General features: G+C 34.0%; 2 protein-coding genes and 1 long non-coding RNA gene across 3 annotated transcripts; 2 read left to right on the forward strand and 1 right to left on the reverse strand.

Moving 5' to 3' along the window:
- Window positions 1-304: 304 nt before the first annotated feature.
- On the forward strand, window positions 305-747 carry LOC121775586. Its single transcript, XR_006045156.1, has 2 exons — window positions 305-424; window positions 543-747. It is a non-coding gene; the product is annotated as an uncharacterized LOC121775586 (long non-coding RNA).
- A 492-nt stretch (window positions 748-1,239) lies between these two features.
- On the forward strand, window positions 1,240-4,563 carry LOC121775585 (pyruvate dehydrogenase E1 component subunit beta-like). The gene is made up of 4 exons (XM_042172685.1): window positions 1,240-1,635; window positions 1,867-1,949; window positions 2,078-2,118; window positions 3,407-4,563. The coding sequence occupies exons 1-4, from the start codon at window positions 1,557-1,559 to the stop codon at window positions 4,377-4,379; spliced, it is 1,176 nt and encodes a 391-aa protein (XP_042028619.1). The 5' UTR covers window positions 1,240-1,556; the 3' UTR covers window positions 4,380-4,563.
- Window positions 4,564-11,839: 7,276 nt separating this feature from the next.
- Window positions 11,840-13,950, reverse strand: LOC121773322 (9-cis-epoxycarotenoid dioxygenase NCED1, chloroplastic-like). Its single transcript, XM_042170153.1, has one exon. The coding sequence runs from the start codon at window positions 13,865-13,867 to the stop codon at window positions 12,149-12,151; it is 1,719 nt and encodes a 572-aa protein (XP_042026087.1). The 5' UTR covers window positions 13,868-13,950; the 3' UTR covers window positions 11,840-12,148.
- Between the last annotated feature and the right edge of the window lie 6,472 nt (window positions 13,951-20,422).

The following is a 20,422-nucleotide window of genomic DNA, read 5'->3' on the forward strand; positions in this document are numbered from 1 at the left end:
CTGATCTCATTCTTGTTTCTTATTCATGGAATTTGTGATACTATCTGCGTTTTTTCTCTATCACGCAGATTACGCCTGAAATACTGAGGGAGTTAAATAATAGCCGTAACTGTGGAGAGACAGATAGTGATCCTATGTCAATATATATCCTTTCCTTCTCCTTCGTTGAGTTTTATATTTATTCGCAACATACATTCTGACTTCCTGTTCTTAGTGATAATACCTTCCATCTTTACACAGGGTGTAGAACTAGTTTTTCTGAAACATTCGATAACTGTACCTAGTCGTGTTTCCTTAACTCCATAGCACCGACTCCTCTATCTGTAGTTAACAGAACAATTATAGAAGACAGGTATGACATTCCAGATGTTCCAATGGAGGAGGATTAGATTTGCTACCGCTGTTCTTTCTTTTTTTGGTAAAGGTAATCTTCACATATCAAGTAGTAGATTCATTTTCTTGCATGAAATTTATTCCCATGAATCATGTTTTTCATTGTTTATCACATGGATGATTTCTGATTATTCAAGCTGTTGATGTAGGTGGTTCAACAAATTCTGGGCCGAACTTCACCAGATAAACGTCCAATTGAGGTCAAGTTTAGGTGATCGAAGAAACTAGTGATTATATAGCACAAGGTCCACCTTATTTATATTCTATTTACCACGTTTTTTGTTTAAATGTTCGGTACATGTTCATTTATTTTATTTTGTAAATTAAATAAATAAAAACTAGCTTCTTCCTGCAGTTTTCCATTCAATTAAAGATCAGAGATGCAACATGAAGCAAATAGCACTTCCATAAATCCATTTTATAATTTTGTTCCTAAATGCTTCAATTAACATTATGAATTAACCATTTTTTATTCTAAAAGTGACAACCAACCACAAATTTTATGGTCAGGGCAGAGCAATATATAATTAACTTCTATGTTTCTTCCAAATATCCAAGCTTAGTGTTTCTTTGTGTTGTTTCAAAGTGACATTTTTAAAAATAAATTATCATTCTATTTACGTTATTCTTTTTCCACGTAACATACTTAACAGCATTGCATATAATTCCATGCGAGAAAAAAAAACATTTCAAATTTGATAAATGTGACAAACTAAAGAAACACGTATTCATGTCATGATTAACGGGACGGACGACTCAATTGTCTGGGACAGAATTTCGGATTAGTATGATATTTCGTGTCATGATTAACGGGACGGTCGACTCAATTGTTTGGGACCGAATTTCGCATTAGTACGATATTGTTCGATTGGCTAATCCGAACTCCATTGGCGAAACACAAATTAGCAATAGGTGTGGGCAGTTGAGTTCATTCACACACAGGCGAAAATACAGATGAATCATCATAGGAATCATCGCCATTGCTATTTGCACTTCAAATCTGCCTCTCTCTTTGCATTTGTATCTCCGCCTCCATCCCTCTCTCCTTCCCTCCCAATATATAGGCACTTTTTTCCGCCACATCACCTTACTCCGATTTCTCTCGCTCTCTCTCTAATCTCACAGCTTCAATCGCCTATACATTCGTAGAAACAGAGGCTTCAATGGCAGCTTCATTTGGAGTTTCATCGGCCGCCATTCAAGCCGTCAAATCGTCTGCTTCTCCTCTCGCTTCTCTTCCAGGTATATATATATCTATTCTTCCCCTCCACCTACGGATCTTAATTTTGCGCATGTAAAATTTGAATACCGCTGTAAACAATTGAAATTATCAGATTTTTTGATTTAGTGGAGCTACGTCTGGTTAATTTGTGTAAAATCGTTGGACTGCATTCTGCGATCGTGAATCTCGTGGAATTTTGTTGTGTTCGTGATACATTGTATTCCGCTATTCACTGTTTGTTGATTTCGCAGTCGTCAGATCTGAGGCGAGGCCGATCTCCGGTCGGATTAATAGATCTCGGAATGCTGGGAAAATCGCTACCCACGCAGTTGCGGTTAGTGCTCTGTTGTGTGGTTGGATTTTATGCTGGTTCATTTTCCTTGTTAGATAGAGTAGAGAGGGGTTGTTTGGTTTTTGCTTCGTTTTAATCGACCTAGGTTTTGATTAATCTTTTGTATTCAGGCACAGACTGAGAATCCTGCATCAGCTGCTTCCAAACCAGGGTATGACTTTTAGTTATTAACTATGCTTTTTCTGTTTCTGTTTGCACATCACAAATTGAAAATTCCAAGTTTCTTTTTGAAATCTACAGTGAGTGAGGTATGTGTTTCATGTGTTGCTGAATTCTCTTGGGCCTTGCCCTCTCTGAGCTCTTTTCATACTTTTTATTCGGAGGTGCCTTAATTCAAATTAATCTGCCTAGTATTGGATAACTTTCTCTGCATTTATGCTCACTATATCTATATGTATGTGGAATTCATATTCTGGTTCAACACTATGGTTATGCATGTGACCATTATGGAAAAAGACAAAGTCTATCATTAGTTTGTTTTTGTTACCTTACTGTGTGAAGGGAGAGGTTCTAGATTGAGTGTAACAAATTACGATGTTGCATGCAGACTTATCTATGGTATGTTCTTTAAGAGTTCGATAATTAGTTAAAAACTACGGAAATAGCTTGTAGACTGAATTACAAAAATTAAAACTAAGAGTCCTGCTATATAATCATCGTCACAGGAAGACAGACTGAATGGTTTGTGGTTCATACTAGGACGTGACTGTACACATGTACGTGTTGATGTTGTTTGCTGCAAACAATTATTGAGAATTGCACTCTTTACCCAACTATTCTTTCACACTCAAATTGTTGGATTGACTTTCTCCTCTGAAACTTTGCAACCTGATTGTTTCTTTGTTTTTTTGTTTAACTTTGCAATCTGACCATTGCAATTTTGGCAGTGAATTTTTGTTTCTAGCTAAAATTTGCATTTTTACTGTTTTATAAGTGATATTTGGTATTCCACTTAACTACCTATTTATTAAACTTAATCAAATTGTGCTTAATTTAACATTTGAATGGTTTGTGTAGAATTTACCATCACCAGAGTGACAGAGTCTAGCTGAGCACTTCTCATGAGAAAGGAATTAGATTTAACTCCTAACGCGACAAAGATAGCCTTGATACTTGGCATCTAACACATATTTTGGCTGTTGGTTGTAATGTATAACGTCTTGCCAATTGCAATATAAAAAAGCTTAAGGTTACAAAGTTTTAAGTGGCCAGGTTGGTGGCAATTCAGATTCAACATCTCTCTAATCCATGCAATATTAAATTCTGATTATAGTTAAATGAATTGGTGGGATTGTGTGATCGTTCAAATGTGAGATTCTGTGCTCAAGCCATTGCAGTGTTGGGAAATATCTATGTATTGTTGCAATCATGTTTCATACCATACCATACCATACCATACCAGCTCTCTTATCTTAAATCCTTATGGTTACCTGTTCCAGGCATGAATTGCTGCTGTTTGAAGCCCTTAGAGAAGGACTGGAGGAAGAAATGGAGAGAGATCCTCGAGTTTGTCTCTTTGGTGAAGATGTGGGACATTATGGTGGTTCGTACAAGGTCAGCAAGGGTCTTGCTGAGAAGTATGGAGATCTGAGGGTGCTCGATACGCCCATTGCTGAAAATTCTTTTACTGGCATGGCCGTTGGGGCAGCTATGACAGGTCTAAGGCCAGTTGTCGAGGGCATGAACATGGGATTTCTTCTATTGGCCTTCAACCAAATATCTGACAACTGCGGCATGTTGCACTACACCTCAGGCGGGCAATTCACGATTCCGACTGTCATCCGAGGACCGGGAGGAGTTGGGCGCCAACTTGGGGCCGAGCACTCACAGAGGCTCGAGTCCTACTTCCAGTCAATCCCCGGAATCCAGATGGTTGCCTGTTCGACCCCATACAACGCCAAGGGTCTGATGAAGGCTGCCATCCGCAGTGAGAACCCTGTGGTTCTGTTCGAGCACGTGCTCCTATACAACTTAAAGGAAAGAATTCCCGATGAAGAGTACGTAGTGTCACTAGAAGAAGCAGAGATGGTGAGGCCCGGCGAGCATGTCACAATCTTAACATACTCTAGGATGCGATACCACGTCATGCAAGCTGCCAAGACCCTGGTGAACAAAGGCTACGACCCAGAAGTGATCGACATTAGGTCTTTGAAGCCCTTTGATCTCTACACAATCGGAAACTCCATTAAGAAAACACACAAAGTTTTGATCGTCGAGGAGTGCATGAGAACAGGTGGTATCGGGGCCAGCCTTACTGCTGCAATAAACGAGAACTTCAACGACTACTTGGACGCGCCAATTGTTTGCCTCTCGTCTCAGGACGTGCCCACTCCTTATGCCGGGACGTTGGAGGAGGTGACTGTCGTCCAACCTGCGCAGATTGTAACGGCTGTTGAGCAGCTCTGCCGGTAGCTTTGGAAGACCTCTCTCTGCCTCTCTGCAATACAACGGTATCTCTTTTCATCATAACTCAGTTATCCTTTTTTCAAAAAAACTAGTTTTTGTTATTAGATGTTAGATCAGTTATTTAAATGATTGTGAACCTATTTATGTCTACTCTATGTTTGGAGAAAATCAGTAGTTTTTTTTTGTGAGATTTTCTGAACTTGTTAAATTCAGTTATTTTTGTTATTTGCAGTGCATACTCACGAAAATTAGGGTTTCTTTCAACACACAAATCAATGTTGGGAATTGTGTAGTATGTTCGAAAGTTTGAGCCTTTCAATTTCGAAAAGGATGAATTTGTCGTCAAATGAGTAATCCAAATTGAATACTTACATTTTAACTTGAAGTCAATAAATTTTATACATGGACGAAATTAATTAAAATATGTGTGAAATAGGAGTACGTTAAACAACTTTTATCATTTAGATGTAACCTGTGAGCATTAGTCAGGACGTAGATTGTTTTATTGTAGGTTTACATTTACACACGTTTATTACACTTCAATTTTGTACTGTTTCTCGTAATATTGTCTGTATCACACTTGTACTTTCCCTTGTATTTCGAACCTTGAGTTTTAATCTAGGCACATAATTGAATTTAAGAATACAAGTAAGAAATAATTTATTTAGAAATATATAAGAATGTGATTTCTGAATACTAACAGTAGCATCAAACATATACCCTATTAATTTAAAAATATATAAGATGTGACATATATAGTAGTACATGTGGATGAAATGTGTTTAAATTAGCTAGAGTATATTTCAACACTTTTTATCCTGAATTTTCTGTCACCATCTCCTTGTTTTATCTCAGCCCTCATGTGCTCCTTAAAAAACAAAAACATAAGATTTTTAAGTGTTAATTTTTGGAAAGAAATATAGTCCTTACATATGTTGAGAATACAACAATCATTCCCGTTTAATGCCAATTTATTAAAAAATATTATTAACATTTTTAATTTTACAAAATTCATAAAAATCAGAATTTGATCCATTCATTTTCTTTACAACTTTAAATACATTAATAAAATAACAAAAAATGAACGAATCGAACTTTGTTTTTGAAATATAATTAGGTATACATATCAAACTAGAATGCAACTTTAAATACATTAATAAAATAACAAAAAAATGAACGAATCGAACTTTGTTTTTGAAATATAATTAGGTAGGTATACATATCAAACTAGAATGCAACTTTAAATACATTAATAAAATAACAAAAAATGAACGAATCGAACTTTGTTTTTGAAATATAATTAGGTATACATTTCAAACTAGAATGCTTAACCAACACATAAAATAATAGACACATGAAAACATCCGAGTCATCAAGCATACTATTCATTTAATATTTGTGGTTGAAACCCTCTAATTGAGATAAGCTTCACTTCTGGCCTTATAGCTTCCACGTCTCCCTACTTATTTTCTGCTTAATATTTCTGATATTCATGAATCAACAAACTGATATTCATTGAGGAACTGGTAACTAATACTAATACATTTGCAAACTGATTAATTTTATGCTCCAATTTTAAGAAAAGTTCTTAAATGAACATTTTCCTCAGCATACCTATACAAGTATACAACAATTACATTTTTATATATTATTATCAAAAAATATTTGTACATATTTGTGTGTTATCATTGAAATTAATGAACCTTTTGGGCATGAAGAAGAAAAGATAGATTTTGTTGTATGTGGTCAACTTTACTTAAGAAGAAAAGTAAGATTTTATCGAAATCTTGAAAAGCACTCTTTATGGATTTTTCTGCAGACTATTAATTGGTGTGAGCCTTTCAATTGGGAAAAAAAATGAATTTGTATTCTTCCCTCTTTTTAAAATGTCCGACTTCTGAACTTTATAATGTTTCTGTACTTAAAATATTGAATTTAAAGCATACATAAATATTTTGTTGCATTTATATGGACACTATTTTTGTTTAATTCACTTTATAGCATTTTGTTTTGTATACATTTGTTTTAATTCTAATGAATACACCAAAACTATGGACCAATCCAGCCAGGAAAGTAGTTTATGATATTATTGGAAAGTGGAATATTGCGTTATACTCTAATTTGAGAACACAAAATTAAGAAACAATTTATTCATATGATGCATCATTGTTTGTTAATTTAGTTGTCAAATTGGCTTCTTCATTTCGTAAATAGGCAAACTATTGGCAATATGTTTAGGGTGCTTCAAACTTAGATAGGCCAATTAACTTTGACACAATGGCAAAACCTTTTAATTATATTGTCATGATTTTTGACAAATTAGTGTTCAATGTTTCATTACTTTAAAAAAAATATCATGATATATACTCAAATTTTGGCAACGAAAATTCACGTGGCATTGCGAGATCTCGTGCAAGAATATAAAGTGGCGGTGACGCATAAGATCTATCGACATATTAACTGGAAGAGAAAGTGTACGAATCTTACCAACTGAGTCGCACTTTGAGCCTTTGATTATCGTAATCCACGTCTTGAAAAGTTATTAAAGAATAAAAGTAACAGCTAGCTCAATTCATGAATCAGCACATACAAAAATCGACGTGTAAATATATAATTCGACATTCACATTAAATTTTATGTAAATAAAATTTAAAATCCATCGAGTCAAAGAAGGTAAACGCCTGCTTCTATATTTAGTAAACAATTATGAAACCTAAATAGAATATATAATCATAAATTATATATCTTGATTTAGGCATTCATAAGCCAAAGTGATGCCACCATGGTTTATTGAAAATAAAGTTTGTTATAGACAGCAGAAAATAACTCATTTGAATATTTTAGAATTTACTATTTTGAGGCTAGTGAATTTTTATTCATAACATATATTCATGAAAGTTCGATAGCATCAATCTTGAAATTAGAGTTATGATGAGAATCATGAGATCATGTTTTGCTATTTTCTCAAACTTACAACCTGGAATCAATTGTTTTTATCTTTAGAAAAAAAAATCTCCACTGAATTAAATGAAAACTAAAGATATACTATTATTTAGCTAGAAACTATGTACATTGACAAAACTTCAAAATATTGTCAGAATTAAACCCTAAATTGTGGTGAAGTCGTGTGATAATACAAAGATCTCTAATAGAATAGATTCAATGCATGAACCAAAGTTGCGCATATATTATATTTTGATTTACTTTGGTACAAAAAAAATCTTAAATTATATATTCAAGGTTACATTTACTTTTGTACATATATTATATTTTGAATATGAATTAAAATTGATTTGTATGTAAAAGAATACCATTGTTAATATGACTTGTATGTTAAAAAAAATTTGTTACCAAACCCTAAAATTTATTTATTTAATTAAAACTAAATTATATTTGGAATTTATTTTGTTTCCAAACCCTAAAATTTTTAACACTCGACAAGGTTAAATAATGGATGTTTTTTGTCTCCATTACAACAATGGACATGTACGTTGATGTAACTAGTATTAATGAGATCTAAATAGAGATCGAGCACAAAATTATTAAATTACAATAGTTTTGTAGTACTCCTAAGACCCACAATTCTGTGGAACATAAACCATTTTCTCGATGATGGAGATAGATAATAAAGATTGTGGTAGTTGTATTCATCCACAACTAGACCCATATGTTGCCTTAAACCTATAGCACAATTATGTATAGCCATGTGAAACAATAAATGGAGATATATGCTTGGAGACATATAGTATATGTAATGCACTCCATCGTTGTTTCACATCGATTGTGTGAGACAACAAATGCGTAGTTTATAGACAAAATAAGTAATCTCTATGATAAACTAGTCTTTTGGGATGTGTCAGACAATAGTTGTGTGATGATTTATAGATATGATCAGTTGTCTCTCACCTGATAGACTAGTTTTTTAAGACAAGTTTTCGCATTTCGGTTGTTACAAAAACGATGATGTTTTGTGAAGGTTTAGAGTAAATTGTATCTATTGATCTTAACAATCATATGGTTGAGATTGAATGTAATGTTAACATGCCCTTTTTCTTGCATAAGGACAAATATGTATCACACAAAAATCCTATTGAAAATGGACACATCGCAATTTGATGGGGAATATGGCCATAACCGGTGTTGATTATAGGCCATCATGAAATTCATAAACATCACGTTTTTGTAGACTACGAATTTTTGTAAACACTGTCATAAAAAAATCTGCCATGGGACAGATGGAAAACCATTATCGATCTTGTTAAGAACCATCCATAAACAATCTAACATGAACCTGTTCATGTCAGGTACTGGTTTGAGTTGGGGTTGGAATTGGGTCCGGATCAAGCCGGCCTTCGTGCATGGTGGGGCTCGACATGATGACCTAGAGTGAGTCCAGACAAACTAGATGGTAGGGCTACGTTGTAGTCTTTGACTCATTGGCCTCATGCACAACTTGTAAGTGTAATTGTCTAATTGTCTCTTGTCATTAATCAACAAGACAACAACGATGTGAGTGCCAACTTTCTCTTGTAAAATAGACATTCAATGTTATGTTGCTCATTTTAATATCATGGGTTAATATAAAAATCTTATTATTATGAACATGTGAAACTAAACACTCTAATTCGAATTTGGATATGCGTTCATCTAGCAAAAATATAGGGAGAATTTTGTCCCTCAAATAATTTTTAAAATATATATATATATATATATATATATATATATATAGTGTAGTATTAAAAAGTAGTTTTGGTATCAACTTAAACACAATTGTCTAATTTTTCTTCTTGTTGTAAATGTGAGAGAGGGATAAATCCAAATTAATCTTTCATCCTTAAAAAAAGCGTTGTAGAGATTAAGATATGTGAATTGTCAATTAATTCTTGAAATAAAACATGAAATTGGAATTGATACATCGATACTAAATTATTAATTATTTGAATTGATTGATGATCGGATAATATATATGTCTATGGAGATTGAATTGATTGATGATCGGATAAATATATATATCTATGGAGATTGAAGTGGCATAAGAGCATAAATTATTGGTTTCATTACTTGTACAAATATATTTTCTTAAAATATAACACTTTTTGTCTTAACCTTTAACCCTAAAATAATAACGAAAATGATGTATGGTTCAATAAATTAGCGGATTCACATTAATTTTCTTGACTTTTCTCTAATTTTAATTAATAAACCAAAATTTATTCATTCCTGATTACCTAAATTGGGACCCCAACCTCACCCAAATCTAAACAACTAAAAATCATCTAGGATTGCGGCTATTTTATTTTATTCCATTTTTTAGTTAAAAAAGTTACGGTCGATTATTATTTTTTAAACAGTTTCTTTTTTAATTGATGAATTCGTGTCATTGTTTCACAAAAGGATGCTAATATTTTTAAGAAGATATAAATAAATTAAGAGTTGATCGACTATAGAATAACGAGATGCGAGAAATGAAAAAACGGAATGGAAGGAAGTATAACAAATAAAACTATTTAATTTAATATACTACGACGATGTTTATGTTTACTATGTGATGTCGTTTTGATTGAAGTTCGATAATGCTACTACCTACTTTAGTTATCAAGGTATGTCAACATCGAAATCTTGATTAATCGTAAAATAAAAATAAATCAATGTATAATTTGATAACAGTAGAATTAGGATTAGGAAGACAACTCATGATTAAATTTATGGATGAATAATTTGATAACAATAGAATTAGGATTAGGAAGACAACTCATGATTAAATTTATGGATGACTAATATTATCGTATCACTAATGTCGTTAAATTTGGCTAATCCGAGATTAATGTATTGTATTATTTGGAATCTTGGATTTTCAAATGGTCCATTCCGAGAGTAAAACCCCACTCCAAACCGGCAGATCGTCTGCCTCCACATAAAACATGATGATTTTGACTTGGTGAAATTTGACATATTTTCAATAATTAAAATCTAAAATTAAATCAACATTCTTTCAATATTTTTGACTAAAAAGAAAACAAGTACTACTTTTAAAATTATTGTTTCTATTCATAACAATAACAAATTTTATTTATAATAGTAACAATAAATTTTGTTCTTAATTATACACTAATAATTATTTTTATTCATTATATTTTTTATTTGATAAATATGTGATTTAATTGTGTTTTATTTGTTGTTATAAAATAAAAGAAAATTGAATGCATGTCGGTATGTCCCAACACCAAATTGACCACTATTAATTGCATACTTCTACACTTTAGCATAAACAAATCAGATATTCCCTAACATTTATTACATCAATCTTCCAATTAAATGGCTTGTTTCACTTACACCCACACACCAAACTAACAAAATTATACTACCACTACTACTTTTGCATCTAAGTAAAGTTATATTATTGTATTTAACCGTCCATAAGAAACTATAGCTCAATTGACTAGCAATCAATCATTATGAAAAAGTATAGTAATGCTATGACTAATCCACTATTCAAGTTGGACCCGAATTTTCTATAATCCAACTAATAAGATCAAAACTGAACATCACATAAATAAATGAAGAACCATTATTAACCTCTTTTAAAAAAGTGCAAGATGATCTGAAAAGATTCTAGAAATTGGAGCAAGCAATACTACTCTTCCCAAATGAGACGTAGTATTGCTTGATTCATCTCCCCTTCTTTGCTCTACACTCTTGTTTGCAAGGGCGCAGATATAATTATCGATAGAAGCTGAGATTTCTAAATTTTATTTGGATGTATATTTTTGATAATTTAGATAATTTGTAGAGGCTTTTACATTATAACTAAATTTTAAAAAAATAATAGAAAAAGTAATATATATATATATATATATATATATATATATATATATAGGAGAGCGTTATTCTCCTATTCATCCCTTAGATCCTTTATTCTTCTTAATATGGGCCGTTAGATCTCATTCATCAACGGTCCAGATGATCTGCATTATTACACTATAATGGTGCATTATTAGTCGGTGTGCATTATTCAACTGAAAATCTGCATTATTAAATGACACGTGGCACCAATCTAACCGTCGGATGACAAAATCGTGGGGCTGAGATTAAAAAGAATAAAAAACAAAAGATACAAAAAGGAAATGAATACATCCATATATATATATATTTCATTGAGGGCTTAAGTCCCTCCCCCTTCACTTTGTGTCCGCCCAATCCCATGCTTGTTTGTCGTTGTAGCTTGCTCCCGTTTTCAGCGATTGCAGTGCTTTTTGTTGTCTGTTTTCCCTGTGTTTTCTTTTGTTTTAGGCAAATTTTATTGTGTAGGTAGTCTTGGTTGTAGTTTTTTTAATTGTCGTGTGTTGTATTTTGGTGTCTTTGGGTTGTAATTTGTTTGTCTCAATTTTGCTAGTTGAACTAAGTCTCATTAACATTACCATATGCAATTTCATTGCTCATTGTATTGAAGGATAAAAACAGAGGAGTAACATAGAAAAAACAGAGGATTCATATATACTCACATTCATAAAAATTGAAGTATACAAAGTATTTGATTTTATTCCTAAGTTAAATATGTGTATCAAATCCCACACACTATGCGTGAAAGAATGAAGAGAAGAAACCGCTGAGCTTCCATTTTCTATCTACACCAAAGCTACAAACAGTTTCCTCCTAAAACCCCCTCACACTAAAATTTTGAAAAATAAAAGGCGCCAAAATCAGCCGGCGGCGAAACTCCGGGGATGTATCCCTAACAATCCCTCAGGCGTCTCTCCTCCGCCGCCGATCTCCGATCACGCCTGTCCGGTGAGCTCCTCCGCCCCGACGAACGTGCCGTGGAATCCGTACGGAACTCTCGAGGGGAGCTGCACCGTAGCTTCGAGCTCCATCGTCGCGGCGTTGACGATTTGCAGCTCCGATTTCCACGCCGCCTCGTCGTGCGCGAAGGCGAGGATGTATCCGTCGTCCTCCGCCGCGGTCGGATCTCTTGGTAGGAAGAGCGGTTCGCCGCCGTATTTGTTCTCGCCGTAGAGGAATTTTTTGGTTTCTCCGGTGACGAGGTCGACCTTCGCGAAGCCGGAGACCTTCGGCCACGGCTCCGCGATGGCGAGGTATGCGTAGTTCGTTTTCCGGCCGAGTTTACAGCGGTTGACCATTCCGGCCTCCAGATTGACCTGATCGTCGCCGGAGAGGATCGGGCGGCGTGTCGATTTTCCGGTTTTTAAATTGAGGCGGATCTCGGAGAGGACGCTCTTCAATCCTTCGTCGCATTCGTTGAAGATCGAATCCGGCGGAGTCATACACGATCCGATCACGACGATCTCCTCCGTCTCCGCCTCCTCCCACGCGTTCCAGAGATGGAAGCAGAAGCAATCAGGCACCTCTATCCACTTCATTCTAGAAGCTTCCTCAGCATACTTGCTCAACACGCCGAATCTCGCCGTTTTGCTTTTGTCGTACACCACCGGAGATCCGCCGCGGAACATCTCCGATAGCTTGAACACCACCTGCTGATCTGGAATCACCACGAAATTCTCGGTGATCGCGAAATCGTGCATCATCGTTGGATCGGAAACCGGAATTTCAACATCCTTCGATTTTTCGCCATTTTTGGAAAATCTGAAGTATTTGAGGTAAGGCTTTTTGATTACGTCGTAGCTGAGGGCGAAGAGCTCGCCGGATACCGGATCGATTTTCGGATGAGCGATCATCGTCGATTCCGATTCCAATTGTCCGTTAAAATCGTAACGCTCGACGGTTTCCAGATCGCCATTTCCGGTGATTCTAACGTGGTAAGGGAGATCGTCCTCCGACATCGCGAGGAGGCGGCTGTTGAAGTAGACGACGCCGGCGTTGGCGGTGCCGCATCCGCGGCGGTGATCGACGAGGTCGAACAAGCCGCGCGCGTAGAATAGGAGCAGCCTCGCCACGCCGGAGTGGCCGTGGAGCTCGCCGATCGCCTTCGGGAAAATCGACCTTCCGAGGGCGCGCTCTTGTGTAAGCCTCTCTGTTTCGGTGAACCGGCACGCGTAGCTGACGTGCCCTCCCTCGCCGAATTCGACTGCGTGGATCATCCCGTCGCCGTCGAAGAAGTGGTGGCCGGCCTCCGGCGCGAAGAGCGGATTCGCGCCGTTGCGGACGTAGACGCCTTTAATAGACTCCGGTATTTTTCCGGTGACCGGGAGGCGGTGGCGCACCGGCTGCTCCGGCACCGGAGCAAAATTTCCGGCGATTTGGACGCCGGGGTCGGCCGTTTTCGGGAGCGGCTGCTGGAGCTCGTGGTGCTTCAACGCTTTCTCCACCGCGTCGAGTGCCTCCGCCGCGGCCTTCTGGATTAAATTCCATTCCGGTTTTGATTGGGAATCGGTTTTCTTTACAATCTGCGGCGGCGCAGTGGCGGAGTGGTGGGGGAAGCGGAGGGTGGGGGTTTGGAGGGAGCATTTGGTGGTGTTGGGATTGTTGTGATGATTTGTTCTAATCCAAGAATTTGCGCATGGAGCTGAGGCAGCCATGGATATCTATTTTGATGAGTTTTTGTGTGTGAGAGTAGTGTGTGTTGCTGTTGAGTTTGGGAGGGAGTGTGGAGGAGAGAGAATAGGGAGATTGTGGTTTGATGAGAGAGAGAGGGGAGGGGGGAAGGTATATATAGATGGTGAAATGTGGGGAGGAAGGTCCACGTGTTGGATACAAAGGGAAAGAGATGCATGATAATAAGGTGAGGGTGGTGACTGGTGAGAGTGGGAGCAAGGTCATGCTATGTCTTCTTCAAACTTCCACACCGCCATGTTTTCATTTTGCTTCACTATAAAGGAATTGTATGAGGAATAATTTTGTACCATTTCATCCTCCTTAAACAAGAAAAGTGATAGTACTACTAGTACTTGTGAAATTATTAAAATGATATGGATATATAATATATATAGAGGCAAAAGAGTTGGACTATTTATAAATGTTAAGTAGGTTCCACGTTTTATGTTAGGTAGGTTCTACATTCCACAAACTCACTTCACTAACATTTTATTATAAAATTAATATAAAAAGTGGGTTTCACATTTTACTAACTTTTTCACCTCATTATTCTTTACATTTTATAAAATCGATGCCCACAATAAGAGTGACTCGTATTGTGGGACGGAGGGAATACTACTATATAAGCGGGCTAAATTTTGTGGATGGGCTAAAAAAGAATGGGTGTCGTGTGACTATTTATTATGGATGAGGGAGTATTTTTAACAAATGATAAATTACAGAAAAATCATGAAAATTGATCAGTTTATTTATGTATATGATAGTTGTGAAATCATACATAACAAAGTCGTTTCCTTGAAAAGTATAAATAGTCCCAAGATTAGGGTATTTTCTGGTGTCGCCGGAGAATTTCGAACTGCTGGCCTCGGGGTGTTTCTAATGACGGGCGCTCAAACCAATTTTACCAAGACAATGATATATATATGGAAGATAAATAAACAAAATATCATAATTATCTAATATATATAAAAAAAATTTATCCATATAATTTCAAAATAAATGAGTTATTATCAAGTGGCTCTATCCCTACCTCAACCAACTATGAAAAAAAATAAAAAAAAAATCACTGTAATATGTAAATCGCACAAGAAAGTTAACCACCTACTACAACTATAGATAAATTGCTTGCAAAATCTGGAAGTAAGAGTAAAATCTATTTTTAATTAGTGGTCTAATGAAATATTCATGTGCTTGACGTGTTGACGTATATATAGTATTAATATTTTAGTATGTAACATGCACGATTTGGTTATGCAGTGCATGATCCACGATAATTTTGTGGCAAAAAATTAAGCAGTGATAGCGACATATAATTAGTTATGTGATTTAATTGGAAAGCAAAGACTATGTTAGTTAGCTCTAGTTATCAATTAGACCAATAGCTTTCTTATGTTCATGCTTTATTCTTTTATTTATTTTAAAATAAAAGCAGTTGCATTTACTAGAAGATTCAATGTGTTCTGTTCGAGGGGCGTCAAATAATCACAATAATTTGAAGCTTCACAGTCCGAGTAGTTTGAAGTATGAACGAAGCAACTACTGAAGTCTTGAAAATACGAAAAAATATCCGTAATTGGAGCAATCAAACTGAACAAGATCAAAAACTAATTTGGATTTCTTGATGTAACCAAATTAGTTTTTGTTATAAAATGATTTTGGATCCGGTTTTAAACATGCATCAATCTTTGGATTTTCTCGGATATTTCTGATTATTAAGTTCTTTCGGATTTACTTATAAAACCTTTGGATTTTCAAAATTAGATTTTTTTTTCATTTAAATTTATCTTCTTGCAAAATTTGAATTTTAGCATGAATCAAATTTGAAATCCAAAACACTCACTCAACCATTGACCCCAAACCAATACTAGTTCCCTTGAGCTAAAGTAACTTGATGCCAAAAAATCAAGGCCATAAATTGACAATGAATTCCACATTACTAGTCAATTAAAATTATTAAATAATGTTTATATATAGTAAAGCTATATGAAAAGGATTTTTGGCAATGGGAGGAGGTTAGGTAGGTCCGAGTTGTGAGTGGTGAAAACGCCGCGTTGAATCCTCTAAAACTGGAGGGGAATAGTACACGTGGCACTAAACCGAAATCTATGTCGCATCAACACTCTGTGCTTTCCCCCACCCAACCGCCACTCACTGTTTGCCTTTTATACGATGACCGGTTCAACACAGAATGGCACGAGTTTCGATGTTAACGTGCAATTGGTAAAGGACGAGATATGACGAAAAAGTGGGCAAAATATGATCGAAAAAGAGGAACGTTTGAGAAAAAGTTCGATAGAGAATGAGACTGAATTTAGTGACTGGACTAAAATGAAAAAATAAAATTATTTTAGTCATTTTTATATAGGGTTGTATTAAAATAACAATCATATTTAAAACAACAATATACCACCAATGAGGGCCCTTATATTTATGAGCAGATTCAATCTGGCGGGCTTGCTTAATTATGTATCGCATATTGCTTGATTATCTCTAATTTCGTATCGCAGTTGCTTGGAATCATATGTCGAGTTGCTTGCCTATGTATATCAGATTGTTTGCCTAGATTGTCATTTTAATTATGGCGTCACCATAGTGCTCTGATTTCGTATCGCAGATTGCTTGGAACCATATGTCGAGTTGCTAGCATATATATCGCAGATTATATTATCAAGTTGTCACTTTAAGACTGGTGTCACTCTATTTATATATGTATATATATTGTATTAATCGATTCATGATTGGAAAAGGTCGAAGTTGTGAAGTATAGCTAAAAGCACTAATTCATGATCGTGATTATTTTGATACTAAGTTCATCACCTATTGGTAGTTTGTAGCATGTTTATTCTTTATCGTTGTTTATTTTGTAGAAATCATTTATATAGATATAGAATATGGTGTAGTATTATTTTTTGAATACTACTAGTATCAACAAATTAGCTTGATGTCTAGTTAATTCCCACATACTTAATACTTTTATTTTAGCCACAATATATTTATGATAGTACTAACACTTTACTATTTTGTCAAACATGCAATCTATTTGTATTTATCTACTACACATCATTTTAATGAAAAAAAAAACTATTGTGGTGTATCACATGAAGTGAAAAACTAATTAATTATATATTTGACAGTTAGTTAATGTAACGATCCAGATTTTTCAAAAGAATTTAGGTATGGATTTCCTTGATAGACTAGACTAACTTTAGTTAGTAAGTACTATTTATTTTAATAACTAATCACAAAGATCCTAAATTAACAACCATATCTTCACTAATATAATATATTTTCCAACGGGATTAATTTTTATAATAGTATTGAGTTTGTATCAATAGTAGTGTTTTTCTTCATGTCATTGATGACTGCAATAAACAGAAAAAAGGGCTAATATGATAATCGTTAATTGGTAGGTTATCAAAAATAATTTAAAGTATTTAGTTGGAAAATAAAGGGTTGATTTTGATAGAGATATGATCTTTGTGACACCTGCCTCCCATCTTACCTTTCATAAATATAAGAAATTAAAATTAACTAGATAGCTACGTGTTGTTTTTGGACAAGGATTATGTCATGGGGTCAAAACTCCATTATGTTTATTTATTTATTTTCTAAATTTATTTAATTTGAATAATTTGCGTGGGAGGAAGTTCGAGGTGGACTACTAATTCAAACATAAAACTATTTACTGATTTGTTGGTGATTTCAATCAAATTTAGTTGATAATTGGTCCTTGCATGATCGTCGTGGTTGGTGTCCAAATTTTAATTTTCCCAAAATCATTGATCGATAATTTGAGTACTTAATTTGAGATAATATACAAAAATTTAATAATATCACAGAATTTTTTTATCTTTAAAAATTATAACAGAATTATAGAAACATTAAAAAATCACAAGTTTAGTGTTTTGACTCACTCCCAAACACAAATCTGTAAAATTTTATACAAAAATTAAAAATAATTAATAAAAAATGAGTACGCAAAAAGGACTGACCTATCGCTGACACACAGATATCAAATCAAGCTAAATGGACAAATACACCCCTCAAGGGCTGAAGGAAGAATAGTAAAAATCAGGATTGAATACTGGGTACTAGTTTTGTAGTTCAATCTATACTCTAATATTCTACTCCATGTAAGAATTTTTTAGATAAAAAGAAAAGTTTAAGCTCCTAAAGAAGAGCATAAATCTACAACAAATAACAAAAGCAAATCAAGATATATAGTAATGGATCTTCTTCATGAGAATAAATGTCTATTAAAATCTTGTTTTGAACAAGAAAAATCTGTGTAGTTTGGATGATGATTAAGGATAATGATCACCATCTGTTTGATTTAAAATGGATAATCCTTGATCGCTTATCACAATCATCATGAGATAAGATAATTAAAAAAATAATTCTATATATTTACTTGACGATAAGGGCTTTCACATTGATGTGTAATAATTAATCCACACAGAGATTACTATATTTAATTTTGAAATCAATTAATTAAACTTCCAAATATGGATTAGTTAGTTAGTAGAGACAAAAATTCATGCTGTAATCTAGCTGTGACTCCTACTTATACTGTATTGGTGTTGGTTTGTTTGTATTTTACTAACAATAAGAAATGTTAAAGAGACTTTGATTTGAACTAATTTCATATACATTTTGAAATTCAGTCGACATGCACAAAATAGTTCTGATATTTCAAAAAAAGACTCCAATATTCAGACTATAAACTATACTTAATTAACTCGTTTTATTTATGATCATGCATGTATGTGTTGTTTTATAATCATGAGAGTAAACACAAAATAGATCACCTACAACTGCAGAAGACCAGTAGAAAATAAATTAATTGATTAAATTGTACAAGTAGTAGTATATAAAATTATAATTGAAAATCCTTCAAGATTTCTTGGAGTTGATTGTCGATGAGAAGCCCCACTTGAACCTTAAAGACCTATTCCACGCTGTCCATGTTACATATTGCACATGCCTAATCATTGCTAATTTAATTTATTTCTCAAAAAGTGATCAAAATTGTGATTCTATATAGCCAAACCTGTTTCTTAATTACAACTTGACAAAAAAAATTTGTGCTTATCATATAACAATGATCTTCTTTGTGTTTATTGGTTTAGATTCCCATATCTTTTGAGACTTTCTGAATCTGTCAGTAGTTAATGGTTTGTTCTGAATTCTTGCTATAGTGATTAATTAAATATTGTCATGTGGTTTAATCAATGAAATCTCATCAAGTATTGGAATATTGGATGTTTCCAACTTGAGCAATATGATTTATCTCTATGATAATATTTTGATTGGTAAAACACACCACAAAGTGGGGACACAAAGATGTACGTATTCACTCTTAATTTAGCAATGATTTATTTTCATAATTAGGGTTTAGCATTATCTTTCAATTTAATTATTAGTCTTTCAACCTTTTTATTGGGGCCATTTCATAAATTGGAGTTATTAATGCTTTGAAAACATTGAGAAAACAAATTGGTTATTATTATTATTATTATTATTATTATTATTATTATTATTATTATTATTATTATTATTATTAGTATTATTATTATTATCTCTTAAATAATGACTACTATTTATACATAGTAGCTTTAGGTGCATGGTCACACTAAGCATGGAAAGTGGCATTTTTCTTTCTATATGTATTTTTTTTGTATTTTATACAGAAGAAATGTTCAGAATGAAAATTGATGAAAATAACAATAAATCATCATCAAAATAAAATAAGTATTCGATCCAAATCCCAATTTCTTTCAAAACGATAAGCCCATTAAAATATGACAATCTACAAGCAAATTAGTTATTACTATATCTTATTTATATAAAAGTAAGATTGGAAGTTAGGTGAAGCTTTGGCATGACAAATTGACGGCGATGGATACTGCAAGAATATTTTCCTCTCTTGTTTGATGGGTAGTTGGCATTAATTAGTTCTTAATTACTAAATTAATGAAGTATCTAATCATTAATAAATGTTCAAATAAGTTCCTTTTCATCCCATTTATTATTGGCCACGAGCAATCTAGAAACCTTCACAGGTGTTCAATATAATAAAATTCATAATCTTGAACTTAATTTTTTATTAGGGATGGTATGTATTGTTAGGTCGATCGATCATGTCAAAAGATGGAATTTATCTTCAAATTACAATCTTTCTTGGATTTAATTAATAATATAAGACCTAAAGTGACAAGTCACTGGTTTAATTAGCAATATTTTTCTTCTTCTAAAGTACTCCTACTATCAATGTACACATTTTTCTACGAATGGAAAAATGCTCCAACTAAAGATTGATGAGCTAGTGCAATATGAGATTGAGATCACTCTAGCTGAATTAACTAAACCCTTTGTCCACGAAAAATAGTTCCATTGTTGGATGACACAGTTCTAGTGAAAAATTAGTAAAATAAGAAAGAAAAAGAGAAAAAGTAGGTAAAGTATAACAGAAAGGAGAACAAATAAGAGAAAGAACGAGAAAAATATGTGAGAAAGTTTCTATTTTTAAAATGAAACCA

The sequence above is a fragment of the Salvia splendens genome, chromosome 17 (genome assembly GCF_004379255.2).
Source record: "Salvia splendens isolate huo1 chromosome 17, SspV2, whole genome shotgun sequence".
Lineage (NCBI taxonomy): Eukaryota > Viridiplantae > Streptophyta > Magnoliopsida > Lamiales > Lamiaceae > Salvia > Salvia splendens.

Bases quoted from the DNA above. Each gene is read 5' to 3' on its own strand.
- LOC121773322 (XM_042170153.1), bottom strand. From the start codon at position 13,867: ATGGCTGCCTCAGCTCCATGCGCAAATTCTTGGATTAGAACAAATCAT.
- LOC121775585 (XM_042172685.1), top strand. From the start codon at position 1,557: ATGGCAGCTTCATTTGGAGTTTCATCGGCCGCCATTCAAGCCGTCAAA. The intron at 1,636-1,866 runs GTATATATATAT...TTGATTTCGCAG, and splicing joins TCCTCTCGCTTCTCTTCCAG to TCGTCAGATCTGAGGCGAGG. The intron at 1,950-2,077 runs GTTAGTGCTCTG...TTTTGTATTCAG, and splicing joins TCGCTACCCACGCAGTTGCG to GCACAGACTGAGAATCCTGC.